Source organism: Phalacrocorax aristotelis, chromosome 2, assembly GCF_949628215.1.
Source record: "Phalacrocorax aristotelis chromosome 2, bGulAri2.1, whole genome shotgun sequence".
NCBI classification, from domain to species: Eukaryota; Metazoa; Chordata; class Aves; order Suliformes; family Phalacrocoracidae; genus Phalacrocorax; species Phalacrocorax aristotelis.
In genome coordinates this window covers 3,688,013-3,713,562 of record NC_134277.1, presented here as the reverse complement: position 1 = coordinate 3,713,562, position 25,550 = coordinate 3,688,013, and the positions used below count along the sequence as shown (strand labels likewise).

General features: G+C 53.4%; 2 protein-coding genes across 5 annotated transcripts in view; one reads left to right on the top strand and one right to left on the bottom strand.

Moving 5' to 3' along the window:
- On the top strand, positions 1-24,638 carry ZBTB47 (zinc finger and BTB domain containing 47). Of its 3 annotated transcripts, XM_075082185.1 has the most exons (8): positions 128-280; positions 428-494; positions 10,505-11,875; positions 15,236-15,383; positions 15,985-16,100; positions 16,518-16,662; positions 16,822-16,905; positions 20,282-24,638. In XM_075082185.1, exons 1-8 carry the CDS (start codon positions 252-254, stop codon positions 20,395-20,397), a joined length of 2,076 nt encoding a protein of 691 aa, XP_074938286.1. In that variant the 5' UTR covers positions 128-251; the 3' UTR covers positions 20,398-24,638. The 3 variants fall into 3 exon arrangements, with proteins under 3 accessions (XP_074938287.1, XP_074938286.1, XP_074938285.1); XM_075082186.1 differs by lacking the exon at positions 128-280 and adding an exon at positions 1-125 and having other exon boundaries at positions 16,822-24,638; XM_075082184.1 differs by having other exon boundaries at positions 16,822-24,638.
- Positions 6,731-25,550, bottom strand: part of KLHL40 (kelch like family member 40) — a 29,862-nt gene continuing 11,042 nt past the window's right edge. The window contains exons 6-7 of one of the 2 annotated variants that reach the window (XM_075082189.1): positions 24,965-25,091; positions 6,731-7,036 (exon numbers count right to left, since the gene is read on the bottom strand). In XM_075082189.1, coding sequence (XP_074938290.1) covers positions 24,980-25,091 — 112 coding nt within the window. In that variant the 3' untranslated portion in view covers positions 6,731-7,036; positions 24,965-24,979. Of the gene's footprint in view, positions 7,037-23,059; positions 25,092-25,550 lie in introns of those variants that run through there. The other variant, XM_075082188.1, reaches the window with a different exon arrangement.

The window sequence follows — 25,550 nt, the reverse complement described above, 5'->3', positions numbered from 1 at the left end:
CCGCGGCCCCATCTGATGCGGCGGCTCCAATCAGCGGCCCTCGGGCTCTTGGCAGCCGGAGCCGCCGCCGCTCCGCATTCCTCCGTCTTCCTAAAAGGGGCTAACATGGCGATGGGCAGGATGAGGTGAAGAGGAGGAGGAGGAGAGGAAAAGAAAAAAAAAAGGAAAAAGGGGAAAAAAAAACGAAGAAAAGGAAAAAGGGGGAGAGAAAAAAAAAAAAAGGAGAGAAAAAAAAATAAGAGGGACGGGGGATGCAAGCAGGGCTGGCAGCGGCGGCGCGGTAATTTCCTCCCCCCCCCCTCCTCCAAAAGGCAAAGAAAAAAAAAAAAAGGCAAAAAAGCCAGCCAAAAAAAAAGCAAAAAAAAAAAAAAAAAAGCAACCAACCCAGCAAACCACCCAACCCAACATTTCTTTTTTTTTCATGGAGAGCAAAAACCCCAGGCAAGCGGAGGAGGACCGGGACTCCTTTGCGCGGAGACCTTTGCATCAAAATGGTAGAGCTCGCACCCCCCCCTTTTCCCTTTTCTCTTCTTCTTTTATTTTCCCTCCCCCCCCCTCCTTCCCCCCCCTCCCCCCCCCCCGCTCCCGGGGCTTTGCTGACTTTGCAACGGCCTCCGAAACTTGCCCAAATCCTTGCAAGGGCGGTGGAGGTGGGTTGCGGGGGGGAGGGTTGCATGGGGGGGGGCCGGCGGCATGCTGCATCCTCGGGTGGGGGGGGGGGGCCGGGGGCGCGGGGAGGGGGGGGTCCAACCACCGCAACCCACCCGTGCAATGGGCTGGGTGTTTGCATTGCAAGCCTCCTTTTTTTTTTTTGGGGGGGGGGGGGGGAGCTGCATGGGGCCCCCCGTCCTTGTCGTGTGTGGGGGGGAAAGGCTTGCATTTGGTTAAAATTGCCAAAAAAAAAGACCCCCCAACCCCCCTTCCATGCAGAGGCCCTGTTTGCGGGGGGTGGGGGGCTGCGGGGGGTGGGCTTGTCCTCGCCCGTGGGGTGCCTTGAGGGGGTGCCGGGGCTGCTGGTGGGGGGGGTGTGTGTGGGGGTGCGCAGCAGGGCCTGACACCCCACCCACCCGTGGCGGGGGGGGGCCGCGCGGCCCAGCACCCCTAAGGCTGTTGGGGGCCGCTCGCCCCGGCCCCCCCCAGCCCCACCGCAGGGCTCCTGCTCGGGGGTCACTGAGCAGATTTGGGGAGAAGGTGGAGGCGGGGGTGGGGGGGGGAAACTTTTCGAGGCGCCCGGTCGCCCAGGCCGGAGGATCCGCAGGCGTTGCGGGAGCGCAGGAGCAGCCTGCCGCTTCCTCGGCCTTTTTTTTGTTCCCCGGATGACTCCATCATTTTGCTAATTCCTCGTCCGTCCGTCTGTCCGTGTCGTCCCCCCCCGCCCCGGCTCGCTCCTGCCCTGCCACCGGGCCCCCTTTTTCCCAGAGGGATGCTCGGCTCCCCCCGATACCCCGGAGGAGCGAGGCCGCGAGCGGGGCACGGCGAGGGTGCAGCATCCCACCCCGCTTCGGGTTTGCAAAGGGATTTTTCCAAGCTTTCTCGTCAAAAAAATAATAATAATAATAACGGAGGGAGGCTGCTTGCACCGGGAGCCTCGCAGCCGGGGTTCTCGCCTGTGGCTGTGACCTATTTTAGAGGCCGGTGGACTTTTGGGGGGTCCGTTTGACTTGCAGCGAGCAGGCCTGAGCCGGGAAGATGCAGAGGAAATCCTTCGGGATGTGCTGTGCCCAGGGGACGAAGGTTCCCGGTGTCCTGCTGCCTCCCCCATCCCTAAAAGTGTGGGGTTGTGATTGCCCCAGCGATGGCTCCGCGCCCGTAATAACACCCTGGGAGGTGTTCGAGCGGCTTTTTGGAAAGGGAAGAAAGTGCAAGCTTTGGGGAAAAAAAAAATAAAGAAACAATGCTGAGCCGGCGTGCGAGATGATGGCTGGGCTGGGGCTCAGCACCCCCGGGCCCCAAACTGGGGGTAACCTCAGCCGGGTGTGGGTTTGTGCCGGTGAAATTCCTGCTGGCGTTAAATTGGTTGCTGAAACCGCCCCTGCATCCCCTCCGGAGGGAGATGCTGGTGGGGACCTCCCCGAGTTGGACCGCGGGAGATCCGGGGGTGGTTTTTGGGAGCATTTCTTACCCTGAGGTGGGGATGGAGATGCCCGGAGCCCACCTGAGCCCTGGGAAGAAGAAGGGGAAAAGTTGGGAATTAAGCCTTTCCCCCACACCCAGCCTCAGCAAGAACCAGAGGAAAATTTGCTTTATGGAGCAAAAATCTGCCTTGGAAAGATATTAAGGGATTTATTTATTTATTTATTTATTTATTGCCCTGCATCTGGGGTGAAACCTCGCTGAGCGCAAACGTTTCAGCTCTGACCACGGACTTTCCCTGAGGATGCCGGCTGGGCTAAACGCCGCTCCGGGGGCTTTGCCGGGGCATCCGGAGCGTCCCCTTCGCCACCCGGCTTGGCTTCACGGCGGAGCTTTGTTCTCCCCGCGAGGAATTAACGGCGCGTTAGGTTATTACCAAGGCAAACGCCGGAGTCGGGTGAGATAAATGGCCTTGTATTTCTCTCTCACGTCTGGAGGAGAGGCATGTCACCCCCTTCGTAAAAATAACCCGCTGCTGCCTTTGGAGATGTCTTCTTCGTAAAAGGGAGGGAGAAGCAGGAGGTTGCCTATGAGTCGATTATATATTGGTTATTTTTAAGATGCAGATTTTTCTGCTTAAGGAAAAAGAGGGAGAAACCTTTTGCGGATGAACTGAATGTGTCAAAACATCAGAGGGTCTTTGAAGGTTTCAGGGGAATCGCTGATTTCCCCATCTTCCCTCCTCGCTCCAGCTGGAGGAGAAAACTAAGGGCGCTGCCAGGTTTAAGCCTTTTTAGATGGGAATGTGGCGATGGCCGTGACAAAATGCTCTCTGGGAAGAGAGTTTGTGTGGCCCCGGAAAAGGGGATGCCCAGGTCCCCGCGTGTTTTACATCCGAGACGTCCCCTGACATCCCGTGGGATGGATCTGTGGTCCCTGAGAGGTTGGAGGAGCGGATGCCGGTGGGGAGGACGAGCTCAGGGCTAGGCTCTGTGCCACCTGCCCCTAATTTTTCCTCTCTTATTTCTAAAGGAAATGCGTTGTGTTGCGTTGCTGGAGCGGTATTGGCAGGGCAGGGCTGGCCCCGTTGGGCTCCCTGCGTGGGGACACCTGGGGACTTGTCCCCGTGCCCTTTGGGGCTGCTGTCCCCTCTTCAGCCAACCTCGGTGCTTTGGCTGCCTCTCCTGAGGGTGAAACCTGGGATGACTTTGGGTATGGGGAAAGACTAGCCAAGGCGGTGCAGATATGATGGGTAGAGGACTTAATTACAAGAAATTGTCTTTTTTTAATTATTATTTTTATGATTATATATTTTGCCTGGAGCCAGGGCTACTAACCCTGCCTGAGTTAAAGCCCTGCTCCCTGAGCTGCTGGATTTGCTGGGCGGCCGTGATAAAAATAAGCCATTTTAATACACGTTCATAAAAACGGGGAAGTGTTGGGCGGGAAGGATGGCTGGACCAGGGGAGCATGGCTGGTGCTTCCCAAAGAGCCCCAGTCAAGGTTGGGTTTGGGATGGAGCTGAAAATGGGGACCACGCCTGGGTCAGGGCTTGGAGAGGATGCTCTGGGGTGGAAAGCCCTGCCCAGGATGCTGCAAGAGGCTCAACCTTGGACCTCTCTGGTAATTTTGTGGTGTGGAGTTGGGTTAGAAAATGCTGTGGGTTAGAGTCTGATGGGAGCCAGGTGTGGGGCAAACCTTGGAGGTGTCATATCCCGTCTTGCTGTTGACCCACCTGGAAGGTCTCGGTGGCTTCCCTGGGGATGGGCACCACGGTGCCGGCCTAATTCAGCAGCATGTGGGAGGAGGCATCGTGCCTCCATCCACCTCGCTTTCGGGGGGTCTCGGCCTCTTCCCGGCCATTGCGTGGCAGCAGTTGGGTGTGGGCTGGCTCGGGGGCACACGATGGCCTCAGCCTGTGCTCGAGCTGTGCCCTGGCTGCCCTCTTGCACCCATCCGCGTTCCCTGCACTGCATTTGGGGTCCCTGGGAGTCCTATGAGCCACAGGGTGTTTGGTGCACCACTGGCTCCACTGCATCCATCCCCTCCCTTGGTGGCACTGGGGGCACCGGTAGGGTCCCGAGGGCACGATGCTTGCCTCCTCCCTGGCCTTGTGCGGTTCATGCCGGGCTGGGCAGCGGTCCGGAGCCGGCCCCTGGCGCAGCCGCTTGGCCGACGGCCCAGCTGGGGAGGTCAGCCTTGGGTTTTGTCCTCATTTCCTCCCTCTATCTTCCCTCTGCTTGTTTTTCTCAGGCAGGGGAGGGAGGGGGACAGTGGCTTTGCATGTGTGTACCCCCCTTAGGGCTCTTCCACGCCGGCGGTGACTCTGTGGGGGTTCCCGCATCCCCCAGACAGGAGGGCAGCATCCCATCGCACGGCATGCTCCTATGCCAGGGCAGCGGCTGGGGCCACCTCCATCAGCCAGGTGTCACTGGCTGTGCCAGGCGCTGGCGGGGACCCCACGGCTCGGCCGCGTTTGGTGTTTGCCAGGAGGATGCCAGCTCTGCTGAAATCCAGCTGCAGCCACTCGGGGTTTAACCTTGCTACGGGCTTAGCGCAGATCTTGAATTACCCACAGAGCTTTTGCACCTCATGTTGGGTCTGGCTGAGCTGTACCCAAAGAAACCCTGCTTGGCCCTGACCGAGGGGGCAGGGACAGACGGACGGGTGCATCCAGCCCAGCTTCGGTGCCTCCACTCTCCAACCCGAAGGACTGGGGCATGTCCTGGGCTGAAAGTAACGTGGCGCTGGGTGGAAGCCTCAGTATTTTTGCAGCAGGGATGCTGTGTTTGCGCAGGGGATGGCACTCGCCTTCGCGCGTGTCGGGGTGGACGGTGAGGTTACCGGAGCCGACCTCAGGGCTGGGCAATGCCATCGCCCTTGGTGGAACAGAGGGGCGGTGTCCCCGAGGCCCATCACGGTGGTGGTGGCATCCCCCGGGAGGTGGTGGTGGCATCCCCTGGAGCAGCTTTGCAGCGTTGCCTCACTGGACCGGTTTGGGGACGGGGGGGTGATGGCAGGGTTGGCCCATCTGTCCGTCCTTCCAAAGCATCGTTGTGGCTTTGCAGCTCTGTGCGCAAAAGAAAAGGAGAAAGACACCCAGAGTGGTTGGCAGGGTTTAAAAAATTAAAAAAAAATAAAATAAAATAGATAAGAAAGCAACCAGCCATTAACCGTCTGCGGGCTCTGCTGCTGGGAAGCCAGTGCCCACTCCCAGCGGGACCAAGTCTTGTATTGCTCATCCCACCTCGTCACCCCGCTCTCCCCAAGCTGTGGGTGGCCGCGGCACTTACAAGAAAAGCCCGGATGAACCTTCTCCCCATTTGCAGAGGCGGCTCCCTGGCTGCCGGGGGACAGGGATGGGGGAAGGATTTGTCCCCGTTCCCTTGCGCTGAGGATGGTCCCGCTGGGCCTGGCGCTGCCGCCGGCTTCCCAGGCTGCTCCCTGGAAAAGCGTCTTTGAGCCGAAGCCTGTAAATGTTGGATACTATAAAAAACCCACAAAAACAACCAAAGGGGAGGGGGAAAAAAAAAATCCTGGGAAGCATCTGACTGTCCCCTACCTGGGCTAACGATCTTTTTCTCTTGCGCAGAGGCTGGGAGGTGTTTTTCAGGGTGGCCGACACCCCAGGGTGGGACGGGTTCTGGGAGCATCGCTGCGCCCCTTCCCTTTGCTTCCTTTCCCTGGAGCCTCTCTGTGGCTCTATTTTCAGCAGCCACAAGCCTCTGAGATGGCACATAGGGAAAATCACCATTTTAGACGGTGTCACCACCATCCTAAAGGACGTGGCCATCCCCAGCCTCCGGAGCTGGGATGGGACCATCCCCGGCGAGCGCCTGGTCCAGCCCCGGCAGCATCCCGGCGGGCAGGACACTGGCAGCGGGTGCTCGGGGCCGTGTCGGCCGGCGCCTCGCCAGGCGGGGCTGCGGCCGAGCTATTGTTTTCCCTTCCTGCTTGTTTTTCCGGACAACCTTCCCCTAATTAAATAAAAACACCCGTCAGAGAAGCAAGCAAACCCCCTCACCCCAGGCACGGTCCCGTGCCACGGGAGGGCGAAGCGCCCGTGGGAGAGGTCCCCAGGGCAGGGGGCGATGGGCAAGCAAGGGGGCGAAGGTAGGCGAGGGAAGGGCACGTTGGGATGTGTTTTACCCCGCTGCTGGTTTTCCATGCACGGCTGTGGTCCAAAAATGGGTGGTTTTGGCTATGTATGTGATGTGTACAGTCCAGGCAGCGCTGCTGGTTCTGGGGTGGCTTCATCCCGGTGCATCCCGGTTTGGGGAGTCGTGGGAAGACGCAAGCATCCCATCATCCTTAAAAAAAAAAAACCTATATGGCCTCAAAACTATGGAGAAAAGGCTGAATGTCTCATCCGAGGGTCTTGAAAGCAGAGGGCGAATTATAGGGGATTAAGGATTAAAGCCCAAAGTGTGGATTTTCTTCCAATTTCTAACGATTCACCTTCGTATCATTTGAATTAATCTGTAAAAATAGAGTTTTAATGCTGTTCTTTTCTTTAGCAAAAGTCAAGTTGTGGCATTAAACAGTTTCAACCAAGTTACTCCTCCCTGAAAGGCAGCATTGCTCAAATTGAGAATAGGGCATGGGATTTTTTTTTTTCTAGAGGAGCAAATGCAAAGATAGTACTCAGCTACATATTAAAGCACTTTTCCTTAATGCAATTTAATAGTGAAGGTCAACGGTAAACGTTTCGGTGGTTGCGAATGATACTGAAAAGCAGGTTGCTGTTTTTCCTGGGTGTTCTGGGGCTGAAAAACTTTAAGGAAATCCCCAGATTTTGTGCTGAATGGAAACTGGTTCGCGGGCAGCGGGTCTAACCGTCCTGCCCGGTGTGAGGCGGGGACTTGGATGTGCTTTTTTATGCTGCAAACCCGGTCTTTGTGCTTCTACGGGAGAGAGGTATTCGTGGTCCTCGGTGCTCCGGTGATGAAGGCAATAGATGTGGCTGTAAATAAAGAGAGGCCGGTGAATGTCAGAGATGGTCTCTTGGGGAGCTGCAGATTTGAGTATTTAAATATATCCAGGGTGACCCGACCTACTGGTCCCTCGGGGGGGGTTATCGCTGCAGGAGCATTTAGGGATCCGTCCCTTTATACCTGCAAAGATAAAGAGCGTTTTCTCTTAGCGCAGTGATTTAAATCCAAGGGAGGTGATCGGGTGTTGGTGTGGCGGTTTGGGAAACTGAGGCACGCGGGGGGATGTGGGTGGAAGGAGAGTGGGGTCATTCTTGGGCTCCATCTCCTCTAGGGGGATTTTCAGTGGCTTCTCCAGGAGAGGCTGCCCTGGTCCGGCGAGCATCAGCATCTGCTTTGGCCGCCACTCCTCTATATCGCTCTTATCTCTTCCTCACGTTCCCCGCCGTGGGGGCTCAGCCGAGCTGCATCCCTCGGTCCTCCCCTCACCCCGAGCATCCTCCCCGTCCTCCAGCCGCCCTCCTGCCCCGCCGGCCGTTTCGGGATGGGGCTTTGGCAGCACCGCTTGAAAATGTTCTTAAAATAGAGCCGGAGGGCAGCGTCGGGGCGGGGAGGGCTGTCTGGAGGCACCGCCGTCCCCTCGGGGTGGGGACTTCGTGGCCACGCTGCTTTCGAATAATTTTTATGGGGTTTTTCTCAGTGCTGATGAAGCCAGGGCCCTGCCTGGAGGATGGCAACGCGTGGAGGGGGCTGGCAGTTTTGGGGTTTGCTCCGGTTTGATGCACCCAGCAAGCACCCCAAGTCCAGGCTCGGGGATGGGGATGGGAAGGGTGACCTGCTCCTGTGGGTGCTGAGCTGCTTGTGGGGCTAAACCGACCCAGAGGGCCAAGGTGGTGATGGTGGAAGAGAGCAAAGCTGTGATTTATTTTTTTTTTTAATAAGTATTTTTAGAAATATTTTAAAAAAAAATTGTATACTTTAAATATTTGGGTTTTTTTAAAAAAAATATATTAAATATTTGTGTTTTCCCAGGGGAAGGGTAATGGATTTAACCTTCCCATTAATCCCAATTAATCGGGCTTCTCTGCTCCGATGGGACTGCAGGGACGGGAGCTGCCGGAGGGGTATTTTGGGGCAAGTTGGGGTCTTTCTTGGGATCTCACCCTGACGGGCGCCTCTCATCTTGGCTGGGGCTCCGGCTCCAGGCGAGCTCGCGAAAAGCATCTGATAGCAATAAAGAGCAGAAACCTCCCGCTGACAAGCCTGGGCTGAAGTCACCGACGGGACGCAGCCAAGACACGCATTGTCCTCGCCGCTGCTGGGACTGATTAGAGCCGCCTGGCAAGCCCCGGCGCTGGGTGAGGGGTCAGCCCTTCTTGCCAAAAAACCTCGATCCAGAGCAAAAAAAAACAACTAACCCAAAACCCAGCTTTTGTTTTTCAGGCTGGGCTGGAAATGCTGCCCGGTGGACCCAATTCCCCCTGTTTTGCACCCGTTTCTCCACGGCTGCGGCCGTGGGGCTATATGGGGAGTGAGGTGAGATGGATCCCAGGAGGAAAAAACCTGAATTAGCTTTTTTTTTTTTAATACCAAAAGCAAAGCAGGGGAGTCCCTGGCAAACAGCAGTCCACTCCGCTGAGAGCTTGCTGTCTCTTCGGCATTTGATATTTATTATATCATTATTTATTTTCTATGCGCTTGGGGGGGCTGAGCCATCCCAGCTCCTCCCGTCGAAATGTCCTTGGCAGTCGCGAGGCTTAGAAAATGGGGGAGGTGGATGGATGTTCCAGCTGGGATGCAGCATTTTATAACAAATATATATATTAAGAGTGTTTATATATTTATGTATCTGTGCTTTGATATATTTATATATATGAGAGTTGAATTACATATAAGCGAATATACAAAATTCTAAAAATATATACAGAAATACATCTAAAACCCCCTCTTTAACTACCCCTGTGCCCCACTCCAGGCTGCAGAGCCAAGAGTTTGGAGAAGAGCTGGTTTTTTTCCCCTGTTTTCCCGGGTGCGAGCGGTTGCTGGGGCTCTCGGGGGACACCGGGCCCATGCAAAGCTGACGACCCCGTTGGTTGGGCGGGTTGGTTGTGGAGCAGAAATTCATTGAAAATGAAAAATTTTGGCAGGGAGGGGGAAGGGTTTTTTTTTTTTTTGCTTGTTGAGAAAACAGAGAAAAGAACACCCTTTTTTTTATTATTGACACATTTTTGTCTGGGTGTGCTTTTGCCTTTGGCTCACCAAGAAAAAAAAAAAAAAGACAAACAAAACATGGAATTGCTGGAATTCGTGTGTTGATCAAGAGCTGCCATTTGTCCCAGAAAAAATGGGAGCTGAGAAACTCTTTTTGGAGCAGGAGGTGGAGGATAAACCCTCCATCCCTGCCGCTGTTCTGCGCCACATCCTTGGTCACATCCCGCAGTGGTGGGGAAAGAGGCTGGATCCGTCTCCATCCATGAATTGGGTGTTCAGCACAGAGAGCCAAAGGGAAGCAGAGGGAAAGGTGATATCCCACCTGCTTTTAATACAGGGCATGGGATTCAGGGGGTGGGATATCCCTTGCATTTGGGATGCAGCTAGTAAATCCATCCTGGGGCTCAGGTATCCCCAGGAGAGGCGATGAGCACCCAGGGGTGGTCCGCGCCATGCAGAATCCGTGTGAGCTCAATGCAATATCCAGCAAAGGCAGCCTGGGGAGTGCTGGCAGTCACAGCATTTCCCAGCCTGGGGATGCTGCTCCCTGATTTGAATTTTTCCAGGTAGTGCCTTTCCCCAGGTGATTTAAAATGGGCATTTAAAGAAGCGCAGAGATCATCTCGGTGAATCCAGCTACCAAGTTAGCTGCTAGTGTGAGTCAGGGCACGCGGCGTAGTTCAGCAAATATTAGAGGATATTGTGTTTTATGTAATTATCTTGTAGAAGCAGAGAGGTTTAAAATCCTACTTTCCTTCTATTTAGTGGGTTAAATCTCAGCTGGTGCCTAAAATTGGCTACCTGCGTGGGGCAAGTGTCCCCCGGGGTCTCACCTGTTTCACAAGGTCAAGGCATCCCCTCTCCTGCGTGACATCTCCTCTGCATGAGTGTGGAGAGCTGAGCCAGGCTTTGGACGTCCTTGGTGGTAGGGTGGCCATGGTACCCCCTACCCAGGCTGAAGGGATGTCAGTGGGTGCTCGTATGGCCTTGGCCTGGCCTTTCGTTGGGCTTTCTCTGCCGCAGTTGAGTCTCCCAGACCCAAATTGATGGTGGAGCTTCTTGGTTGGCATCCCCAAGCTGGGCCTAGTGGTAGAACTCCTTGGTGTTTCAAAGCTGGGTGTGGTGGTGGAGCTTCTTGGTTGGCATCTCCAAGCTGGGGCTGGTAGTGGATCTTCTCAGTTGGCTTCTCTGACTTGGGAAGTATGGATAGGGATGGGTGGCATGGCCAGGCGGGTGTTTTCCTGGGGAAAGAGCCCTCCTGAATGGTTTTATTTCCTTCCTCCCCACAGCTGATAGTCGAAAAAACGACTGACTACCCTTCGGCTGAGTACTCCCTGGTGGAGGATGTAGCCCTCCACTTCACGTGTTTGATGGACAGACTGAACGAGCAGCGCCTCTTTCAGCCGGACCTGTGCGACGTGGACATCGTGCTGGTGCAGCACAAGAGCATCTTCCCGGCGCACAAGGGGGTCCTGGCGGCCTACAGCCAGTTCTTCCACTCCCTCTTCACCCAAAACAAGCAGCTGCAGCGCGTGGAGCTCTCCCTGGAGGCCCTCACCTCGCAGGGCCTCCAGCAGATCCTCAACTTCATCTACACCTCCAAGCTCCTCGTCAACTCCTGTAATGTGCAGGACGTGCTGAACGCGGCCGCCGTGCTGCAGATGAACAACATCGCCTCCTCCTGCCAGGACCTCCTCGACACCCGCTCGCTCAGCCTGGCCGCCGACATGGCCCTGCCTGCCGAGGGCTGCGCCGGACCCCCGCCCTACTACTGCGAGATCAAGCAGGAGGTGGATGCCCCCCATCCCAAGATCTACGCCCGGGAAGGCAACGACCCCTACTCCGTGCGGGTGGAGGATGGAGCAGGCGGTGGGACGCTCCCCCCAGGTCCGGCCAAGCAGTACTACAAGGAGGAGAAGGATGGTGGTCCGGGTGCCGTCTGTAAGATGGAAGGCGAAGAGTCCGAGGAGGACCTGGACAGCCAGAGCTCGTACAACCGGGAGCAGATCATCGTGGAGGTGAACCTCAACAACCAGACCCTCAACGTCTCCAAGGGCACGGAGGGGAAGGCAGCCGCCAGCGAGGCGGCCGTGATGGGGCGGCCTGACGGTGATGGGCGTGACACAGAGGAGGATGGGGAGGAGGAGAATGAGGAAGGGGAGGAAGAGGAGGAAGAGGAAGAGGATGCGGAGGTGGGTGAGGAGGAAGAGGAGGAGCACAGCGAGGAGGAAGACCTGGAGGAGACGACAGAAGAAGAGGAGGATGATGATGATGACGAAGATGCGTCGGAGGTGAAAAGGGAAAAGGGTGGGCAGCCCCGCAGAGGCAGCCGGGCATCCAAAGCCACCAAACCGGCCATGGCAACCAGGTCGCAAGAGATGACCAAGGTGGAAGAGGAGGAGGAGGAGGAAGAGGAAGGCCAGCGAGGGAGAAAGAGGAAAAAGGAGCAGGACGGTTTGGGCCAGAAGGTGAAGCTGGAGGAGAAGCAGCACTACCCATGCAAGAAGTGTCCCCGGGTCTTCAACAACCGCTGGTACCTGGAGAAGCACATGAACGTCACGCACAGCCGCATGCAGATCTGCGACAAGTGCGGCAAACGCTTCCTGCTGGAGAGCGAGCTGCTGCTGCACCACCAGACCGACTGCGAGAAGAACATCCAGGTGAGCCAGCCCTGGGGACGTCCCACCAGGGGATGGACATCCCACCAAGGGGGGGAACACCCCACCAAGGCGTGGGGCATCCCACCGGGGATGGACATCCCACCAAGGTGGGGACATCCCACCAAAGGAGGAGTATCCCGCCGTGATGGGACATCCCAGTGAGGGAGGACATCCCACCCAGCTACACTATGGGATGGGCTTATGCTCAAATGATATTTTTGATGTTGTGGGTGGCACATGGCAGACAGGAGGGAACCTTGCTTCTCCCGTGACTCGTGGTCAGGCTCAGGAGGGTCCCACGGTGACATAGGACCGGAGGATGTGTGCCGGGGGACTGCGGCTTCCCTTTGGGCGGCCGCGTGGAAACACGGTGTAATTTTTGAGGAGTAATTTTTCTTTGAGTTTATTCAGTTAATCTGGATAATCATTGTGAGCCCCTGATGGAGACACACTCCAGCCGTTCCCACCCAGGCTGAAACCAATTTAGCTTAATTCAAAGATGTGCTGACACGAGTTTAAAATGGTTTTCATCTGCCTTTTGTGCTCTTTAGCTTGCGTATTAGTAAATTTCCAAACGCGTTTGACATCCGTGCGTGGCTCAGGCTCGACGTGTCCTTTGCCTAACGCTAACGAGATCCTCGTCTGCATTTGCAAATCGACTCCAGTGAATCGGTGCAGTTTTGGGGGGATAGGTAGGCATCCCGTTGGAGCAGCCAACATGTGAGTTCCTACAGACCCCTCCAACCCATCTCCTAATCCCCAACGAGCTGTTCTGCGTGACGCTGCCACTACTAATTAAAAAAACAACTTCTGGAGAGCTTCTCCCATCATCCTTCCCACCGCGACCGGATTTTAAATGACCTTGCAGCTCTCCTAGATGAAGGTAACGCAACCCAACTGCTACTGGAGCCCTTCGCTGATGGCACCCCAAATAAAATGGGCGATGAAGGAGATCTCAGTGTTAGGACGTGTGGGGAATACGGAGGCAGGAGCGGTCTGGGCTCAAGCGGCTGAAGGAGCCCCTGCTCACACTGGCCCTTTGGTGCATCTTCCCGATAAAAAACACAGCCCTGAGGTTGCTTTTTTGGGATGCTTCTTCCCAGAATGGATGAGTGTAGCTCTGATACCTGCATGGCGGTGGCTGTTTTTGGAGCATTGTGCGATTAAAAATGGGTTTTTCCCAGGATATATCTTCAGGCTCGTCTGCTTTCCTGATGGATAACGTGGGGCTGTCACCTCACTGCTTTTTGTTTGTTTGTTTGTTTTTTCTTTCCCCTCTTTTATCCCTTTTCCAGGTCATTTCTGAATAGGATGAACCGCAACTGGCCGTCCAGTGACCTCCCTCCGCGGAAAACGTGGGTCGTTACCTCTCATGTAGTTGAGCATTTTTAATTTTACAAATAGCCAAATTCACTCCATTTGCTCTGACAATACTGAATAACTTTCTCAATATACGGTGGAATTATAGCTGGATGGAAAAAGGATATTTTTTGACTCTATACCTATAATAGAGATTTTTTTATTGCTTGTTTTTTAACCAGATCCATGGAGGGACTGTCCCTCTTATCCTGTTCAGGTCTGCTGTTTTCTTTTGCTGCTTTGTCCCCAGATTTCATCCATGATGCTTTAGGAGTTAGGCTTCATCTCCCTCCCTGAGATCGTTTCCCGTCGCTGGCCGTGGCCCCGGGGACTCCATAGCAGGCATCCTGCCTCCGTCGCCTGAGGAACAATTCATCTTTATCAGGTTGTTTCTCAAAACATTTTTTTGGCCAGCTTCAGTATGGTTCTCCTCTTAACCCGCAAGAATTTATCTTCTCATTTTTTTCCCTCATTTGGACGTTACTTCCACATTTTTGAGTGATGCCTCTTTGCGGTAACTGAGGACACAGGGCTGAGCCCTCCGGGGTGCTGGGTCCCAGCCTGGGGGCTTTCCTACATCCGCTGCTTCCCCTCTACCTTTAATTTTAAAATTCCCCTGCAGCCTCTTTCATTTTAAGTGGAGAAAATGGATATTGATGTGTCTTTGATAACAGGCTCTGGTCCTGAAATGTTTCTCAAAGCAGAAATAAAACTGTTCTGATCCTTGGAAGTATTTGCTTAGGAACAGTGAAACTCAGAGGACTACTCATGTTGATAATCAAGCATGGCAAGATGAGGAAGACGAGTGTTGGGAATGCCTCTCTCACCCTCATTTTGCCGCCCAGGCACCTAAATATAAATATATATAGCAAGATACTGTGACTACATGGCATATGGTATATTTTCCATGGTATCACAGCCTCATTCAGTGGAAGATTTGGTTGAAGCCCATCCACGAGCATCTGTTCCTCTGGGTAGGAGAAGGTGGAGGCTGCACTGCTTCAAGCCCTGCTGGGAAATCCCCCCTGGGCTTACTGGTACCACTCGGCTGCGCTGTTGCCAGATGCCTCCAAGGCATGGATTATCTTCTCAAGGCACCTGCAATGAGAAGGGATGGTTTTATCCCAGTTGCCCAAGAGGAAGATGAGTCATGGAGAGATGAAGGGGAAGGAGTGTCCCTTGACTCCTGGCAGGGTCCTCGGCTGGGTGCTGCCAGCTGTATCCATGCTCCAGCAATGCTTTCCCATGTGGACCTTGCTCTCCTGTCTTTCCCTGAGTGCCGAAGTCACCTCACACTGAAGTTGGAGCTTTTCCTGGGAACTTTCCAAGAAACATTGAACTTGAAGCTGAAACAAATCTCTACCAAAATTTCTTGGGGGACACTTTGCATATCGCGTTATTCTGCTTGTGCTGATGGACTGGTTTTTGGGTCATTTTGGTCCATCTGGATATGTTTGGAAAACTCATGTAGTGGTAAAGTATCAATAATATCTGCTGAAGACTGAAGTTGCACCACCCTGGCTTGTCCCTTCCTTGTTCCACCACTTCTCCTTGTTCCACCACTTCTCCTTGTTCCACCACTTCTCCTTGTTCCTATATTCTTTGCAGTCTTCTAATGCACAGAGAGTTGAGGTTTTTTTTTTTTTACATAACAGCTTCACTGTGTGCAAGAATAAAACCCCCGCTTGGGAATAGGGCCTTGGTGCATGAGCTGCTGTTCATGCAAGTCTTAATACATCCGTTGGTGGAGATGCCACGTCGTTCCCTGGAAAGTCATTGTCCCTTCTTCATCTGATGGGTAGAAATTTGAGTTTTGGAGACTCTGAAGTGACGGTGTCTGTAGCAGGCTGGCTGATTGTTACAATTTTTGATATCTTAGCTGTAGGTTTCACAGTGATGTTCCCTTTCAATGGGTGAAGCTGATAGCCTGGTAAAACAAAAATGCTGGTGGTGCCTGGGCACGTTCCCCTGCTTCCCTACCCATCCCCTCTCTCCTTGCAGTGTGTTACATGCGGGAAGGGGTTTAAGAAGCTCTGGTCCCTCCACGAGCACAACAAGATCGTCCACGGCTATGCTGAGAAGAAGTTCTCCTGTGAGATCTGCGAGAAGAAGTTCTACACCATGGCCCATGTGCGCAAACACATGGTTGGTGAGTGCGGGAGGCGCCGGTGCCACGGGGAGATCTCGTTAGGGGTGTTCGTCCATCGTTTTGGCAATGATGGGTGTTTTTTGTCGCTGTCGTGTTGGGAGTTTAGGGCTGGGCTTACTCTTGGGAGAGCTTTCTCACATCAACCCAGGGGCCTTGAAATTTGACTTGGTATTTAACGCTGAACGTAAATCTGCTCAGTGCTGGGTTTGGAGTGATCAAGCATGGTGGTGGGGAAGCTCCTTTGTTGATTTAACCAGGAAAAAAAAGACCTCAGAAGTGATCAAAGGAGGGTTTGAAGTGTAATCATCCTTCCCTTGTAAAAGAGAACCAGACTGTGCCAGCACTAGGCTTTGAAAAGGAAACTGCAGATGGCAACGGCGGTTGAGTCCCTGGGATCTGCAGGCACCAAAGAGATGCAATAAAAGGGGGGCTTTGGCAGGCAGTTAGGGGGTTACCTGATACATTGCTGCCGTGCATCTTCCTGAGGTGGCTTTGGGTTTGCTGGGGTTGGGTGCCAGCGTTGGGAGCAGCAGCGGGGACTTGGGGAGATGGATGCTCGGGGTGCGGGGAGGGTGCCTGACCCGGCTCCTCTCTGCTTCAGCTCACACCAAGGACATGCCGTTCACCTGCGAGACCTGCGGGAAGTCCTTCAAGCGCAGCATGTCCCTCAAGGTCCATTCGCTCCAGCACTCTGGGGAAAAGCCTTTTAAATGTGAGGTAAGGTCCTATGTGTTCTCCCACCCCGTGTCCTCTGAAGCAGGCACAAAAACACTGATTTTGGGAAAGATCTTCCATTTCTTGGGGCTTCCCATGTGCTTTTTGCCAGCGCAGCTGTACAGATGCTCCCCCCTCTCCCAAACTTCGCATCCCCTCCTGGTTTGAGGGTCCCACCAACCCTATGATGAAACTGGTGGCCAACGCCAGGACCTCTCTGGTGCCTGGACTTTGCATTCCACCCCAAGCCCATCCAACCTGCAAACCTGACTGATTATGCCTCGAAAAGCCATTTATTTGGGTTCTTTTGGCAGGGGGGAAGTGATTTCTGCGCTGCTCTGATATGCTGGTGATTCAAGGGGGGGTGTAGGGGGTGTTTTGGGTGCTCATGAAGAGCTCATCCCCCTCTCACCCCCACAGAACTGCAACGAGCGCTTCCAGTACAAGTACCAGCTGCGCTCCCATATGAGCATCCACATCGGCCACAAGCAGTTCATGTGCCAGTGGTGCGGCAAGGACTTCAACATGAAGCAGTACTTTGATGAGCACATGAAGACGCACACGGGTGAGAGCTCCTCGCCTTGCCCTCAGCCCCTGCGGGTGGGCACCCTGCGGGGGAAGAGCAATGGGACGGGGGTGGCATCTTTGGGTGGATGGCAAGATGGGGTTTTGGTGGGGGAATGGTCAAGCCACCGGCTTCTCATCCGTCTTCCTCCATCCTTAGGTGAGAAGCCCTACATCTGTGAGATCTGCGGGAAGAGCTTCACCAGCCGCCCCAACATGAAGCGGCATCGCCGGACCCACACGGGTGAGAAGCCGTACCCCTGCGACGTCTGCGGCCAACGCTTCCGCTTCTCCAACATGCTCAAAGCCCACAAGGAGAAATGTTTCCGCGTCAGCAACCCCCTGGCTTCGGACACGGCTGCCCCCCAACCCGCTGCCAGCCCAGCTCCGCTGCCCCCCGGCCCCGGCGTCTCCCCTCTGCCCCTGCCGCTGCTTCATCCCCTTCCACAGACCCTCCCTCCTCCTCCTCACCTACCACCGCCCCCTCCCCTGTTTCCCGCAGGGAGGATAAATTCGAACAACAACTAGGTGCCCCCTACTCCGGCCATGCGCCCGCACGGACTGCTCTGCCCTTTGGGAACGTCTCCCCTATGAGGAGCCAAGGCTTCGCTTGCTCTCTATCCCCCTTCCTCCTCCTTTTGGGGTTGTTTTGGTTTTTTTTTTTCCTTTTTCTCACACGTCATTCTCCGTGGAGAGGGGGAGCAGGAGGGAGTCCCCCCACACACCAAGGAGCGTGGATGTTGGGTGGGGGGGAACCACTGTCCGTCCATAAGGTTGTAGGTAAAAGGCGTCGCTCTCCATTTCATCTTCCCAAGCATTGGCTTCATCTTCATGCTGGGATGCTGGCAGGGCTCGGAGGAGCAGGATGCCATGCTGTCCGGGGTGGAGCTCGCCGGCATCGCGTGCCCGCTCACTAGCCAAATGAATGCGTGCTGGCACTTCGATATTTATAATAAGCTGAAATCTAGCTAGTGGTGCTTGAATCCCTGTACTGTAAAGCTGGTCTTTCAATTCAGGCTCTTTTCCCAAGAGGTTGAGAGGTGGGCATTGCAGAGGAGCCCCCGCCGGTCCCGTCTGCCGGCCCTGGTGGCCTGCGGCGAGTGAGCAGATGTCCCCGTTGGAAAGCCGTCAGCCCACTCTTGTTAGCAGCCCTTGCCATGTCTTCCTTCCCCACGACAGGTTTTTCTCCTCGACAGGTGAAAGCACAAACACCGGCATTGCATCCTGGGGCATCGGCATCTCACTGCCAATTCATTTTTGGGGTGCCCTAAGGGAACCGGGGGTTGGTGTGCCCTTTCTGCTAATCCCAGCATGAGCCGGGCTCCTGGGGATGCGCTGGAGTTGGTGAGGTGTCCCTGGGAGAGCTCAGATGGCCTCGGGACCAGTGGCAGGGTGGCTCCGCGGCATCCTGGGATAAAGGAGCGGGATGCCACCATTTCTCAGCAGAATCAGCCCAGAATAGTGCCTTAACAATTCGAATAAACCCCTGACCAATGGGTGAGCTCCAGGTTGGGTCCCATTGCAAGGTTTAGAGCTAAATCAAGATCGAGTTCAGCCTGATGATGGTGTCCCATCCTCCAGCATGTTGCCCGTGTCGCTCTTCCAAGCTTTACCTCTCCCCATGGGGTTGGCAGCCGTTGCCCTGCCCTGGCTTGAGGGGACCAGTGAGGGCTGTGGTTGGTTTGGTGATGCCCCACGGTGTTGATTAGCACTTCTCCAGTCACATTGTGCTTGTTGAAGTTGAGCTGGTCTTCGGCTTCACTTATTTGGGCTGGCTTTGTGCTGGCAGAGGAGGAGGAGAAGGCGGCTTTGCCGTTACCTTTTTGTCGGACACTGGGGTTCAAGCTGGGTCTCTCGCTGCTGTGCTCTGCCCCAGGGCGTCGTGTTTTGGCCTGACTGTGACTGTGTGGTCTCTCTACCTAGGGAAGTGTCCCCTTTGGGGTCGGGGAGAGCTGGGAGCACTGCAGAGCGTCCAACATGGGCAGAGAGGTGCCAGCCAAGAGGTGGGGGGCGTTGCAGCTGATGCCTTGCTCCCAAGGGCAGCAGTGTGGATGCATGTGGACGTGGGTCAGGTCACAGAGGAGGTGGTGAGGAGGGCTGTTGAGAGGCAAGGAGGAAGAGAGGCCACTGAGAGGCTGCGGAAGCCCTTTCCCATTTGCACCTCAGTCTGGGCGATAGCTGGGTGCTGGGGACAGTGAGCCACACCTGGCTCTGCAAGAAGTCTTGCTGCTTCGTCTCCTGGACCAAATCAGCAAAGCACTTGGGCAGTGTTGGGAGGATTCAGCCAGGAGCTTTGCTGATCAGGGACATGCAGGATTGTTAGCCTCATAGGGATGGTACAGCAGGGCACCCGCTGTTGTCCCGAGTGCCATTTGAGGTGATGGGTTAGGTGACTGATGTCCCCTTGTGAGTGGTGCCCCTCATGCCTGATGTCTCTTGGAAAGCTGGCTGCTCTTGTGGATGTCAGCACGTTGGAGCAACAAATTGCTTTTCATCCTCACGTTGGCTGGGATCCTGTGGGGCCCCGGCACCGCAGTCAGTGCCAGTGAGCTCACCCTCATCTCCATCGGCTCTGAGCAAAGCGAGGGTGCTATGGCAGAGCTGCCTCACCATACTGACCTTCTCAGATAGGTACCAAAGGCTTCTCGCTTTCCTTCCTCCATGACTCTGGGCTTATTGGGATGGTACAAAGCCTTCTCAAACACACACCTGTGAGGGATGTGGGCACTCAGTTCTTGGGGCCATTGGCTTTCTAAAGGGACCATGACCCAGACTGGAAGACAATTGCTTTAGAGAAGCCTTCAGTGATGCCCTTGGAGGTGTTGGAGAGCCTCAGTGGTCCATGCTGTCTCCTCCTCCACTGCCTCCCAGACCCTGTGGCCTCGGGCTCCCTTGCATTTCTTTCCCCTCACATAGCCTTTACGGGGGATGGGAGTATTGCACCTGGGGGAGGACACACCTTGCCAGTAGGATCTTTTGTGATGGAGCCTGTCAGCCTGCCTGGCTGGTAAACTTCCCTCCAGCAAAGCCCCACACCAACATATGCCCCCTTGTACCTGGAGGTGGCTTTCCCTGTCCCTGTCCCAGTTCATCCTCTCCTGTGAGGATCTGTCCCGCTTGGACATCACTGCGAGATGAGAGCTCCTTGTTGAGGCTGGAAGTCCAGCAGAAAGCCCAGAGACTGATCCCAGCCACGTCCGATCCCCTTCGAGAGCCTGCTCGGAGAGCCGCTTGGAGACGTCGAGATGTGACCATGCACACAGCACTTTGGAGAACCAGATCCCTGCTGCTTCCTCCCCTCTCCAAGGCCTGGGCAGTTCCCAGGAGTCCTACACAGCCTCCGAGCCCTTTTGTCTGCACCCTTACTCGGCCCCAGTGTGTCTCTTCATGTCTGGTTTTCGTTAATGTACTAAGAGCTCAGATGAGTCACTCCTGCAGTGTCTCATCCCGCATCCATCCCGGTCAGCCCCGTTGGCACCCGTTGGGTTAGACGGGGCAGGAGGCGGGGGAGTTGGGTCCGTTGTTTTCAAGCTTTTTATATTTTATTTTATTTTTTTTAAAAAAAATATGTTTCTTGTTTAACTCTTGCACCTTAATCTCTCACATCCCTTCTTCGACAGACCGCGAGGGTGGAGAGGGGCTTGATTTCCATTACGCAGTTCATGAATATGCCGCAACGCAACGTTCAGCTGACAACTCTGCCCACAAGCCTAACCCCAGACCACTCCGGGTTTGAATTTTTTTTCCCCCTTCATTTGAACACTGGGGAGGGAGGGAGTCATGGGGAGGGTCATTTTTGGTTTATATATCCCAGGAGCCTGGTAGCACAGACCAGTTAGCCTCATAATGTCCATGAGGCATGGCTGGCCCCTCGGACCACAGCCATAACCCCAGCGCGGTGGGAAGGCGATGGATGGACGGCCGGCGGGTGGGAACGGCTGTGACAGTGCAATAGAGACAAGCATCCGCTGCTAGACAATTCCACTGATAAAACTCTTGGTTTGCCTGAAGTTGAGAGGGAAGGGCGGACAGACAGACGCCCTTTGTTCACACGGATGGCGAGAGCTTCCCCACATGCAGCCCTGCCTAGTGACACGTAACCACGACAGGAGATGGGTCGAACTTGCAAAGGAAGAAAATAATAATAAAAAAGGAAAAAAATTGGAATAAGAACAAGCTCAGCGTGGAACTTGAAGGAAACGAATGAAACCCCAAGCACTTGCCTCAAAACTAGTTTCTCATGCCTGGTGTTCGGCTCCATATTATTTTACGGCATTCAATATTGGTTGCCCAAACATGCCAAGTTAAGAGTGTATCGGTGGCTCTACTAGTGTGAACAAACTAAACAAAGCACTTTGTTCTGTATAGATAAGGGAAGGCGGGGAGGGGAGGGGAAGCTTGGATGCTTTTCGGAAGCGTCTTAAGTAATGTTCTAGGAAATGTATTATTATTATTACTTTTTTTTTATGACCATGTGTAATCAATATATGTTTATCTTTAACTCCAAGTACAGCAGTTACTCTCTTTGGGATGGTGTGATGAGGGGGAGGCTGAGGTGGTCGGGTTAGTGCATCAGCATGGGGCCAACTGGGGCAAGTCATTGCCTACTGCAGGAACGGGCAAGTCTTGTCTTGTTGACGGCCCCATTGGCCAATGTCTCTGGGAGGAACCAAGAGGTGCATCAAAGCTGCCTTCCAGGGCACAGCTCACAGTCAGCCTTGGCAGCAAGGGCCCAACATGCATCCCCATCCGGAGCCATCTTCTGCCTGGGGGTGCTGGGGCTGCTCTCTGGGTCACCCGCGAGCAAGACAAGTTATGGTAGGCTGTTTTGGGTTGTCCCTAGGGGCCAGGTCCTTGGCCATGCTTTGAAACCTGCTTTTGGCCTCTCACCAAGGCACGTCAGGGGTCAGTGAGCTCTGAAAGAGGTGAGAGGTCAGAATTGGGCTTTTCCACTACGTTCTCCCAGTTTGGAAGTGTTATGACTGTTACCAAAGAGGTTGCAAGTGGAAGGACTGAATCAATAAACAATTTGTCTTTTATAAAAGAAAACCCAAAGCTCCACCACTTTGTTACCTCAGTTTTGGTTTGGTTTGTTGTGGTTTTTTTTTTGTTTTTTTTTTTTTTTTTTTTGTTTGTTTGTTTGTTTTAATAATCTGTTTTCAGGCAATTGTGTGAGGAGTCAGAGCCCGGCAGGATGGGCTTCCCATGGCATGTTCACCGCTGCCATTGCATCACACTTTTAGCCTTTGCACTGGGTTTGGTGGGAGGTGCGGGCATGTGTGTCAGACAACTGGACTGCTGTGGGGCCCAACAAAAATATAGCTTTTCAGGGAAGGGCGATGAGTGGGTGGAAGAAGGGGGTTGGTGAGGGCTGAGCTCCTGGGTCCTACTGGCTCCATAAGCTTTGTGTGAGCTGAGCTGGGGATCCCTGAGCTCTTCTGTAAGCAGTGGAGAAACCAAGGAACCCAGCTGAAAGCACCCAGTGCCTTTATTGATGTAAAATGGAGTGGTGGGAACTTTGCCAGCTAATGTCAGCACTGATACGGGGAAGCTAATGGAAGAAGAGATTATTTTTCCCCCACCCTTGGGATGTACCTACTCCTTTGCTGCTGGCATTGCCCGGAGAAGATACCTGCAGGGGACCTCTGCCACTGGAACTGTGTGCACCTGAGCTGGGAAAACACCGGGCAGCAGTGAGGAGAGATGCCTCTCTGAGTGTTCATGTTGGCATTTCTTGTCTGTAATTGCCTTTGGACTGAAGTAGCCTCTTGGCAAGGTGGTGGTGAACATCTCTGGGCCAGACTTTCACTTGGCAATGGGCAACTTTGCTGCCTTCCTTGGGCCAACACTGGCTTGCACACACTGAGATTTGACCCTCGTTGCTCAAGTGATGGGCTATTTCAAGCTCTTCTGTATCCTTTTATACAACACCTATTTTTCCGTTTATGGTTTCTTGCCCTGTACCAGCGATGGCCTCTCCCGCAGCTTTATAATGGATGTGAACGACACAGGAGCCCTAAGGGCGTATTAACTATATTCCTGATGGACAGTTGTGAGCAGCTGAGGATGGGGATCTGTTTTAATTGCCACCTCTCAAGCCGTTATCAAGGGCCCACACCATAACAACTCATTGAGGCTGAGCAACGTTCTCACTGACACCAAAGGGCCCGGATTTCCCCCAGGAGAGCCAGTACTGTGGCAGCAGGCGTATGGGGATTAACCGCCTCTTCAGACCAAGTGCCAACAGCTTTCCATTCCGTGTCTGGCAAGAAAAGCTGAACCAAAGGCGTTGGCTTCCCCTCCCAGGCAGGAGGTGGTATCCTGCCACCACAATAAATGACTTTTAAAAAATTATTCCATGTATGGATTTTTTTTTATTTATTTATTTTTTTTCTTTTCTGCCACAAGCTATTCTACATTTGGTGGATTCATCTTCAATTAGCTTGGGAGTTCTCCGCAGGAATTTCTGCAGAACTGGATAGAAGGTGATTTTTTTTTCCCCAGTGCATTTTTCACACATTTGATTGTTTCAAAGGTTTTGCCTTTTTTTTTTTTTTTAAGCTATTTTGTGCCAGCCAGTCACCTTGGATTTATTTTTCTTGTGAAAAGGTTTCATTACTGTTCTGCTGTGATTGTCCTCTAAGGAGATTATCCTGTAACTTTTTAAATCCTTAAAATGAAACCAGGACAAGACTCTGGTTCCTTTACCCATGCCAAATTGTCTTTCCTTCCAAACATGTTTTAGTTTCTCCATGACTGCATTTTGAGCTAGAGGAATCAGCCAGATATGATTTTTAATACCATAATTTTCATGCCACTTTGAGGATATTATTTTTGCAAGGTTTGTATTTGTTCTTTTTTATTATTGATTCTCGCCCCTGTTCATGGTATCATAGGATCACATAGACATCCAGCTTCCTTCTAGTCCTAGGTAAGCTTCTAGTCCTCATGTCTATGGAGAACAGCTGTAAGGATGTGAATGCTAAAGTTTCAGCTCCCAAACGGGGTAAAATAAGAAGGGTAAAAGCTGGGGCTGTGTTAGGGCTCTCCATGGGGCTGGTTTGCTGCATGTCTTCATTGCAGATTTGCTTGGTCCTTGTGTTTGTTTGCTGTGGACATTCAGTTATGTCTCTATCAACATGCAAACACGGGCTTTCTTTTGAAATAGCCTAATAATTTATTTTTAAATAAACCATTGGTCAGATGGTGTGGGCATCAGGAGATTTTCACTCTAGCGTATCTTTGTCCTGCTGCCAGTACAAACAAGTTTCTATCAAAACATCATCATAGATAACTTTTTTTTAAAAAAAGCATTTTTTCCTCAGTAGGAAGCTCTCTTTGAGTCAGACGCATCTGAGATCTCCATGTACTTAACAAACTAGAATACTCTTAAAAAAAAAACCAGGTCAGAACATTAAAAATAAGAGAAACTGCATAAATATAAAACCTTTCCCTGAAAAACATCACTTGTCCAACCGTAAGTGAGGACATTGCGATCTGTGATTGAAGTTGAGGAGCCCAAAAGACTGGAGACAAGCGCACATGCCCCCCCCGCCCATCTCTCCCCTCCCTTTCCTACCCTATTATTCGCATGACTCTTCCCCTCCCGCAGATCTTAGCTTCTGGCATCTCTTCAGTCCAAAGTCAAGGTGGAGGCAAAGAACTAAGACTATTTTCATCGCAACTTCCAAAGTGTTTCTGCTGCCCACACTCACATGCCCTTTTAACTGTCGCATCCCAACAACCCTCATCACCCTGGAACTCATCAAAGTCCCTCAGGTCTCTCCTGTACCACTTGACTTTGAGCCTTCTTTCTCCTCTCCAAGGTGGGCTTTAGCACCATGCTTACAGCTACCTTAGGTGGGGAAATACTTTATAGACCCCTTTCCCAGGGGAACGTCAGCTTAGTGCCCTGGGACCCACTTTCTGTCTCCACTGTTGGTTGGGGAGGTTCCACAGCAGTTGAGAAGATGATGAGGAAAAACATGGAGAAAGAAGGGGAACAAGAGTATGACCTTTTTATCCTGTCTGCTGGAACAGCTCATTGCTCCATGCTTCTCAGGCTGACCCAGCTCCTTGCAGGTTCCAGGTCCTGTCTACAGTTATCTTGTGAGCATCTTCAAGTTCCCATAGGGCCTCAAGATAATTCCCCCCCCTTTCCCATTTGACTAAGTAAAATGGTGCCAGTCACAGCTGCAATGTCCTACACAGTATCCAGATGTCACATCTCTGCACTGATAAGCATGGCCTTGCCTCCCCCCACCCCTCCTTGCCCCACAACCCCATGGGAAAAAAAAACCAACCCAAATCATTCCTCGCTACATCTTCGTTAGGCGCAGAACATTGAGGCGCACAGGAAGGAAGGTGGCACCGGAGGCGTACTGGATCTCCCGGAGGACCCCTTCCCACTTCTTCTGCTCTTCATCATATCTGGGGAGACAGACAGACAGTTATGGTGAGAAAAGCATCCCCTCTCCCTTGCTTCAGCTGCTCTCCATAGTGGTGGGAGCCCTGGTTCATGGTGTGATGTCCCACAGACATCTGTGGGAGCTGCATGGGGACTTTCAGCCCTGGTGTGCTCGGGTTTGCAGCGCCACGCTAAGAGACATGGATATCAGCACGTGATCTTGCAGGGGAGGGTGTGTTTTTCCTTTGGGAAATGGGCTGATGACACCAAAACTGACCATTCGTGGTGAAGGCCAGCAGGTGCCTGCTGAGGGTGCTCTAGAGCCACAGATGTGAAGGACAGGAGCAGCTAATGCTATGTTAGCAGCTGTCAGAAAGTGCTTTCTGCCCACTTCTCTGCTCGCACTTAAGACTATCTCATTTCCAGCCTAAGCACTGGCTCTTCCCAGGGAGAGCATGTGCTGCACCAGCACTGGCTGCTTC

Excerpts from the sequence above, each read along its gene's own strand:
- ZBTB47 (XM_075082186.1), top strand. The coding sequence starts at position 16 with ATGCGGCGGCTCCAATCAGCGGCCCTCGGGCTCTTGGCAGCCGGAGCC. Across the intron at positions 16,101-16,517 it reads AAAAGCCTTTTAAATGTGAG|AACTGCAACGAGCGCTTCCA; the intron begins GTAAGGTCCTAT and ends TCACCCCCACAG. Across the intron at positions 16,663-16,821 it reads GCACATGAAGACGCACACGG|GTGAGAAGCCCTACATCTGT; the intron begins GTGAGAGCTCCT and ends CTCCATCCTTAG.